General features: G+C 45.1%; 1 protein-coding gene across 4 annotated transcripts in view; it reads left to right on the forward strand.

Moving 5' to 3' along the window:
* The window catches only part of RALY (RALY heterogeneous nuclear ribonucleoprotein), a 433,843-nt gene that overhangs the window by 418,705 nt on the left and 5,669 nt on the right, over positions 1-9,469 (forward strand). For all 4 annotated transcript variants that reach the window (XM_025210750.1, XM_025210751.1, XM_006029297.2 and 1 more), the window contains one exon: positions 1,476-1,621. In XM_025210750.1, coding sequence (XP_025066535.1) covers positions 1,476-1,621 — 146 coding nt within the window. The remainder of the gene's footprint in view (positions 1-1,475; positions 1,622-9,469) is intronic.

The following is a 9,469-nucleotide window of genomic DNA, read 5'->3' on the forward strand; positions in this document are numbered from 1 at the left end:
CAAAGATTTGGGCATCCACAGCTTGGTAAGTTAGACATGGCTGTACTGAGTTGGCTTATTTTTGAGGCAGAACCAATATGCCTCAGAGCACTCACAGGCCTCACTTGCTTTTCCTAACAATTTAGACCCAGTCCTGCAAAAGCTAATGCACAATTTCAGTCTGATATATTGCAGATAGCCCTGCTGACTTTGAAAATATGATAGGTGGTGCACGAAGCACATACATGAGACTGCAAAAATCATGGTCCTTGTTCAGAGGACATGATGGTCCCAGCACAGGGCAGTGATCTTTTACTTTAGAAGTTAGGCTCATTTATACCTCATGAGAAAGATTCTTCCCACCTTTTAGTCCAATAACCCAGTGAGTAGGATCCATGACCAGGCAATGCCTAGCCTATATCCTAGTGGTTAGAGCTTTTGGCTGGGAAAATTCACTTTCTTAAACCTAAACATGGCTCTCCCTGTTGCTGGCTCAGTGCTGTAACCATACAGGGTTGGGGCTAAAAGGCAGATGGGCCCTCTTCCTGGCAGGCATATATGCAGGGAAATCCTGTTCTGCTACAAATGGGAACAGAATCTATACTGTGTATTAGTGTAGCAAAAATTGCTGCAACTCAGGTGATATGGCTTGAGCCACTGAAGTTCAACAGAGTAATCTCTCCTGCTCTGATTCCCATAGAAATGGATATTGGAGCATGGAAAACTGGGAAGAATGTTTTAAAATGCTCACAGCAGGGAAGGTGACTACCTGAGGGATCCTGCCATCTGTAATTTTCCTGGTTCAAATCTAGCCCCAGCTGATAGTGTAGTGACTGGCAGTTGTTTTACTCTGGGACCTTTTACGCTTGCACTTCCCTCTAGGTAGATAGCTGAAGAACAGGCCCTCAGTGTGTGTCACAGTGAGCAAAAAAACATCCTCCCACTTCACCACCAAGGTCTAAAAAGAACTTCATCCTCGCTTCTGTAAGAGGTTGCTGAGGCTCAGGAAGGAGACACATTGGCAGTGTACTATAGGAGGAAACTTTCACTGGTGCTGTACAGGTTATCTGAGCAGAGGACTCATGACTGCAGAACTGGCCAGTTATCAGCATTCACCAGCACTGCATTCACTGTAACAAAATGCAAATGTCTAGGTTCTGGTTTTCTTCCCTTCACACCTGTATGGGTTAGGAGTGGCTCCATTGGAGTCACTGGTCCTGACTCTCTCTTCCTTTCAAACCAAAAAGGGCTAGGTGTGGCTCTATTAGAAGCAATGGGCCTGGGTCTCAGGTCTTCATGTTATCATCAGTTGGCTCCATCAGAGTCAGTAATGGAGCTGCCCCAGAACAGGGAAAGAATCAGACCAATTACTAATTCCTTTTGGGGATGACATAGGTGAGGCCTGTTGGACTATTTAAATAAAAATCACAGTGTCCCTTTCCCTCCATTTTCTTTGCCTCTCCCTGATCTTGGTGACCTGGCTCTTGATCTTGCAGAGGTACGAAAGAAAGCAGATGGAAACAAAAGTGAGATCTCCCAGGAAGACACAGCATCAGAGACAGAAATCAACACAGAGGAGCCACTGAATGGGGAGGAGGGAGAAGAGGAAGGACTCACGCGAGATGACTGTGAAGATGAACTGGTAAAAGGCAATAGGCAATATGCCTTCTCCCACCTCAGGGAGTCAATCAACCAACCACAGCTTTGCTGGAATTCAGTAAAACCCCAGGGGAAAAGTGATTTTTCTGTCTTAAGTATAAACCACTGGTTTTAATGTTATGATTTTTCACAGCTATATTCCCCTCTTCCAGACCACCATCCATTATGAAAAAAAACTTTTCGGTAACTGCTGTATACAAAGATGCTGAAGAAACAAATCTAGTCCTTGAAATTTGGGCCACATTTATAAATGCTTCCAGAATAATTACTCAATGGTTAATACAAGTTGCTTTGCTCCAAAACAAATGTTTCTCAGATGGGCTGAAACGTGGCAGAGAGATATTATGTTAGCACCACTTTAATAATGACTTGTATTTGCAGAGTGCCTTTCATCTGGATAAACACCAAGTTTCCAAAGCAGAGCGCAAAGTCTATATTAGCATTTGCTTCACCAACAACTGAGATGTGACCAGTCACCTCTGGGGGAATAATGGCACCATTTTACAGCAGATAATACAGAGTAGTGCTTGGGCCTAGATCCAGCAAAACACTGAAGCATGTACAACCTGATTCAGAAAGGCACTAAAGCTTGCACTGAACTTTCCATATATGCTAAACTCCCATTGACTTCAGTAGAATATAAACACATGCTTAAGGTTAAGCAGATACTTAGGCAAGTCCTATCCTTGTGTGTCTGAAATAGTCTTTGCTGACCTGATCTCATATTTTTTCCATAGGATTCTTACCTCATGTGTTGATTCATCTTCCCTTTACTCTACCCCTTTGCATCTTTACTGACTGGGCACAAGCAAAACAGGTGGTAATTGAGACACATATCAGGGGGCACATCTACATGTGACACTACATTGCCACAGCAACGCGCCAGTGCAACATAGCATTGGCGGGCACAAACTGTGATCCGCAGCTCCATCGCTGTAGTGACATGCTCTCTCAGTATAGCATGTCACTACAGTGACGTAAGGGCTAAAAATAACCATGTGTCGCTGGCATGGCTCAGTACAGGCTGTAACTGCACCATCATTTAGTACTTCCAAAAGGAAGTACTAAATGATGGCACAGTAACAACCGCACTGTAGGGGCATGTGTAAATATGCCCAGGGATACCTCAATCTGCCAGCTCTGGCAAGATAGGGATGAGATCTTTCTATGTCTTTGTAAAATGCCAGTACAGATAGGAGGCCTGACCTGATTAGGGCCTTCTTCACTATGGTAATAACGATTACATAATATTGTCTGAGGCTCTTACCTTTAGTTCAGCTGATGTGCTTTGCTTGTGTCCTATTCATGCCAGACCGTATTTCAACCTCTTAGGCATTTGAGTAGACCTAAGGTACATAAGTATGATTCTATTCCACCCTGTTCAAGTCCTGGAAAACCCATTACTGCAGTTGCTGGACCCTTAGAAGATTTTGGGTGAGCTCGTGGTACCTAATTTCACTTCCTTTTAAAAACAATGCAGAGCTAGGTTTGGTTGATCCTCAGCCTGGCATCTTGAGCATGTGGGGCCCTAATTCTGATCTCATTACATCACTGTAAAACAGGTATAGCTCCAGTGATGTGAAAGGGAGTTAAGGGGACAGTTTCTTCAGCAGTTCCATGGCAGGAGGATCTGACCCCAGAAGTGAAATCAGAATCTGGCCTATGTACCTTGAGCACCCAACTGTTGTTTACACTGTGTAGACTGGACTCTAGAATAGCACTCATTTCCCTTTAGCTTAGCTGTTAGCCCCTACAGAGATCCACTGGTTCCATTTCTTTCTGTAAAATACTTATTACAAATAAGAATGATCTTTCATTTGATGTTTATTCTCTTGGAAAGCTGGTCCTTTTTAGTATTGTGCACACAAGGCTTTGCAGTTGGCATTTTTTTGTCCAGAATGCACTTTTCTGTCTGACATTTTGACTATAGCTATAACTGATCCACCATCTTCATTCTCAGCCTTTGCTTTTAGTGGCCTTTAGTTTTCTGAAGCAATTATCCATGGGGTCAAAACATGCTATACAGGCTCTGAACCCAGGAGATGAATTTGTTTGGAGAAAACCTCATCATTATTGGCAGGCCACAAGCCTGATTTCCTTTCATTTACAAACCTTTTCCAGGGGCAGTTCAGCACATACATACTTTGAAGGGCTGGGCCTATATAAATGAAAAACCAAAGGAAAACACTGGGCCATAATTGGAAAGTGCCTCCCCCAAGTTAACAAACAGACCTGCTCAGGATTTGTCTCTTTGCTAACACAGTCCTATGGCTGACATTTATAATCACAGAGACATCAGGGAATTCAGAGCTGCATCTCCCAATTAAAGCTTTACCTCCTCCCCCAAAGAACATCACAAGTTCAGTAGAGTTTCATAGATTCATAGATGTTAGGGTCGGAAGGGACCTCAATAGATCATCGAGTCCGACCCCCTGCATAGGCAGGAAAGAGCGCTGGGTCTAGATGACCCCAGCTAGATGCTTATCTAACCTCCTCTTGAAGACCCCCAGGGTAGGGGAGAGCACCACCTCCCTTGGGAGCCCATTCCAGACTTTGGCCAGTCTAACTGTGAAGAAGTTCTTCCTAATGTCTAGTCTAAGTTCCGGTTACCTGATTTGATACAGAACAAATTCAAATCCTGCTGACCCAATCAGCCAAAGTTCTTGTTACACTAAGTTGTTGTTTCTTCAGAGTAGGCAACTGTCGTTTCTCTGGATCATGGTGTACACATAAGAGGTCTAGCCAGGTGCCCAATTCGAGAGCAGCACAAGCTTGTTACAGATCCATGTGTTGTCTGAGTTGGAGTCCAAATTTACAGCGTGCCACTTTCTTCTTTCTCACTTTGCTTCCATCCTCTGGATCAAAGCAGGTTCAAGTTGGGTTCACCCAGTACCAGATGTTCCTTCCAGATCAGATAGGATGCTGTGTACTCCTCCCAGCTTTCTACATTGATTTTGAATGACTTCATATCATTTTTACATATATCATGGTAACTCCATAAAGGGTGACCCCATTTTTGAGCCATCTTGAATCTCACTATACAAAATATTTTTGGAGATATGGTCTGTTCCCATTCTCATGGCATTGCCAAGCCATCACAACTGCATCTTCTTGAAAGTGGTTTCTAAGTGTGTCAGTCCTGCATGCTCCAGCACCTCTGTGTTTGGTATTTTGTCTTCCCACTTGATTTTCAGGATCTTATGCAGGCATCTTATGTGGAAGCTGTTCACTCTCTTGATGTGCCTAGCATATGTAGTCTGCATTTCTGAACCATAAAGCAGGGATTCATAGATGTTAGGGGCTGGAAGGGACCTCACAAGATCATTGGGGCTTTGGAAGGGACCTCACGAGACCTCATGAGATCACCAGCCCCCAGATAACAGCTTGTAGATTCACATCTTCACCTTAATTGATAATTTGCTGTTATTCCATGCACATTTCTGTAATAGCCCAAAATTCTTAGCTGCTTTTCCAATTCTGTTAGTCAGTTCAGTCTGAAGGTCAAGATTTCTGCTGATCATAGAACACAAGTAACAAAAGCCCCTGATGACACAAAGAAATTTACCCCTCAGAGTGATGTTAGGTATTGGTTCTTCCACCCCTTGGTACATGATCACAGTTTTCTTGGGCATCTTTATACATGCTCTGGGGGTGGGCAGTTAAGGGCTGGAAGGGACCTCTGGTGGTCATTTAGTCCAATCCCCTGTGGCAGGGTCATACCTAGGCAAATCATCCCAAACAAATCCTTGTTAACCTATTACTAAAACTACACAGGCAACCCTGCCACACAGACACAAAGCATAGTCCCCTAACCAAGGCCGGCCCACAATTTTTTGAGGCCCCTTGCTTTGGGGCCCTGACATGAAGAAGGCAGTGGTGGTGTGGGGTGAGTGCAGAGGCAGTTTAAGGCGTACTGGGGCCCTGGGCAAGCACAAAATTGAAGGCTCTCTCACCCCATGGGAGCTGGGCTTCATGGGGGAGAGGCCCCTTCCCCTCCCCTTCCCAGTACTGGCAGGGAACTCTGGGTGGACCCTGCTGGGCTAGGGGGCACATGCCCACCTCTTCTCCCTGCCCCCTGCTACAGCCAAATGTACACACACACAGAGCAGACAAGATTCTTTGGGTAAATGTGATACCTTTTATTAGACCAAGTAAATAGTTAGAAACATTTTTCTAGCAAACTTTCTGGTTTAAAAACCCTTGGTCAAGCTGAGGAAACATCTGCAGTTGCTGTGTGCTCTTCCTGGATAGAATGAATAGTAAAGAAGCCAGAGGCTGGTCTGCATGCAAGCCAGTCAGTGAAAATGTAAATTGAGTGGGTGAGAGAATCAGTGGGTGAGAGTCTGTGGGTTTCATTGAATCAATCCTTAAGGTGCTTGTTACCCAAAGAGCGAGTTTTGTCCAAGACACTACAGACTTTCTATGAAAACTTAAAAACATAGACCAGCTTCCCAGCAACACCCTCCTAGCCACCATGGATGCCAGCTTATGTACAAACATCCCACACCAGGACGGCATCCAAGCCTGCCTTACATACCTACAAGAGCAAGATGACAACTCCAAGTACAGACCCAAAGATATTACTGACCCAATACGCTTCATCCTCACACACAACAATTTCACTTTTAATAACCAACACTTCCTCCAGACAATGGGCACAGCTACAGGCACCAAAATGGCCCCACAGGATGCCATCCTTTTTATAAGCCACCTGGAAGAAGAATTCCTTAAAGACTGTACCATCAAACCATTGCTATACTTAAGATATATCGATGACATCTTCGTCATTTGGACTGAAAACCTGCAATCTCTGATTGAGTTCCATCAGAAATTCAGCAATCATCACCCCTCCATCCGACTACTTCTTGAACACTCCAGCACCAACATCTCCTATTTAGACACAATGTTCAGCATCCAGAATGGTAAAATATAGACCATGTTATAGAAGAAACCTGCAGACCAGCATACATATCTGCACAGAACTAACAATCACCCTAAACACACCAAGAAACCTGTGATATACAACCAAGCCCTCAGATCCCACCAAATTTGCACTGAAGAGAACACCCGGAATTGCCACTTCACAAATCTTAAAAAGGCTTTCACACAGTCCTCTAGAGAGATAGATACACATCTGAAAGAGCCACTTGGATACCACGTGAAGAATTGCTGCAGTGCAGAAGAAAAACCCCTACGAATTGCACACTGCTGATTATGACATATCACTCCTCCCTCAAACCTATATGGGAAATCCTCAAACAACTGCAACCCATACTAGAAGGAGACCCAGTTCTTAAAGAGATCTTCCCAGATCCACCCATCCTAGCCTTCAAGCAAGCATTGAACCTTGCTAACCTAATCACTAGAAGCAAACTTCCTACGGCCCAAAACACACCAAATGGATCCAGGCCATGCCACGAAAAGAAGTAGAAAACCTGCCAACATATCTCCACCACCCCCACAATTACTACACCCTACAACAGAACCATCAGCATTCCTGGATCTTACAGCTGCACCTCCAGAAATGTAATATACTCATCCAATGCACCAAATGCCTTGATGGAAAATATGTAGGAGAGACCAAACAACAACTGCTCACCAGAATGAATGCACACCAGAAATCTATCAAAGACAAGAATACCCAACTACCTGTACGAGTATATTTCTCACAAGAAAACCACTTTCTCTCCAGTGTCTCAGTATTAATCCTCAAAGGGAATTCACAAATTACTTTTCACAGATAAGCCTATGAACTTCACTTCATCAACCTTCTGGATAAAAAAAAAGCACGGACTAAACATAGAAGAAATACAAAAATCTAAAACTCTTGGTTCCAAAATGATACCTTTTATTAGACCAACTGGGAAATCACAAGAAAACTGCACTTTTCTGCAAGCTTTTGGGCTCAAAGCCCCTTCATCAGGCTCTGGGAAAAGCATCAATGGTAAAAAGTCCCCATAGGTTGGAAATAAACATTTTTGCACAGAGGAAGCTGCAGATGGAAAGCTGTCTCTCTGGGTCCAGCTTTTTCTTGTGATTTCCCAGTTGGTTTAATAAAAGGTATCATTTTGGAACCAAGAGTTCTAGATTTTTGTATTTCTTCTGGTCTCAGACCAACACAACTACCAAGTGCATCCCTGAAACACAGAAGAAGCCAAATTTTAGCTGATTTTGGATTTTAAACTTCATTTCAGAAAAACAAGAAATATTTTTTACCTCCCTGCCTGCCATCTGACACCTCCAGGGAAGGAATTTCAACTAATTTACATACCAAAGAGCAACTCAGCACAACTCTCAAAGACACTCCCACGGACCCAAAGGGACAGCTTTCCATCTCCAGCTCCCTCTGTGCAAAAATGAAGTTTATTTCCTATCTATGGGGACTTTTTACCAGCTATACTTTTCCCAGAGCCTGAAGAAGGGCTTTTGAGCACAAAAGCTTGCAGAAAAGGACAATGTTCTTGTGATTTCCCCTTTGGTTTAATAAAAGGTATTATTTTGGAACCAAGAGTTCTAGATTTTTATGTTTCTTCTTGTCTCAGACCAACATGGCTACCAAGTACATCCCTGGACTAAGCATAGACATTGGATTTATGACACACTATAACCTGCCTGACATCTGACTCCCCAGGTACCTCTCCACTTTTACCTGCTACATCCCCCTTCCCCCTCACCCCCCCAGCCTGTCTCTCACCCACTGACTCCTCAATTTACATTTTCACTGACTGACTTTCTTGCCTGCAGCCCAGCCTCTGACTTCTTTACTATTTCATTCCATCCAGGAAGAGCACACACACCAACTGCAGATGCTTCCCCAGCTTGTCCAAGGGTTTTTAAACCCAAAAGCTTGCTAAGAAAAATGTTTCTAACTATTTAGTTGGTCTAATAAAAGATATTACACAGACCCCTCCCCCACACACACACACAAGCGGCCATCCGCCCTCTCCCTCCCCACCCCCCTGCAGCCAGTCATGTGCAGGGAACTTTTGCTTGGCCATCCTGAGCAATGCTGCAGATGTAGAGGGCTGGGCTGGGCCCAACAGGGAGCGCTACACCATGTCTCTGTGAGCAGGTGGAGGCCCTGGAAGGGGTAGCTCAGCTGGAGGAGGGAGCTAACATGAATTTTGGGGGGCTGTAATGCCACAGCCCACAAAGGCGCAGCATGGTGCAGTGCTTCTGGCCCAGCCAGCCCAGCCCTTACTGCCTTCCAGGTAAGGCAGGGCTCTCCCAGTCTGGCTCAGCCCCCTTCCCCACAGGCGTGGCACCACCCGGCCCACAGGTACAGCATGGTGTGGCTCTTCAGGCAACACCCCAGCCCTGCCCCCACTCCCTCAGCCCCATTGGTGGAGGAGCCCTGCTTCCAGCTGCCAAGGAAGCAAATGTGAGGGCTGCAGTTTTAAACTTGGCACCAAAAATGGGCACCAAGTTTAAAACTGCAGCTTTCACTTTACTGCTGGTGAGGATCCCAGGACCCTGAGCTGGAAGGGGGCCCTGGGCATGTTTGCCCATGCATTAATATGGGCCAGGGCCGACAAAGCTGGGGGGGTGGGGAGGGGAGGCAAGCAGTTGGCTGCACAGGGCCCCTTGGCTGTGGGCAGGTTTCGCAGGCATGGACAGGTTGGCTCTGGCCCTAACCTGCCACAGGTAAAGCAGAGGGACAAGGAGATGTGTATGGAGACTAGATCTCCCCATATGAGATGGGATCCATGAATCGTCATACCTCTCTCTGGATCCTTGAGTTGTAAATGCCAAAGCTCTCACTTTCTTGGTGTGATTGCACACCAAGTGCTGTAAGGGATCAAGAGCTGGTACCAGAGTTTGTGTAGAACAC

This window comes from Alligator sinensis, unplaced genomic scaffold (assembly GCF_000455745.1).
Source record: "Alligator sinensis unplaced genomic scaffold, ASM45574v1 scaffold690_1, whole genome shotgun sequence".
Taxonomy (NCBI): domain Eukaryota; kingdom Metazoa; phylum Chordata; order Crocodylia; family Alligatoridae; genus Alligator; species Alligator sinensis.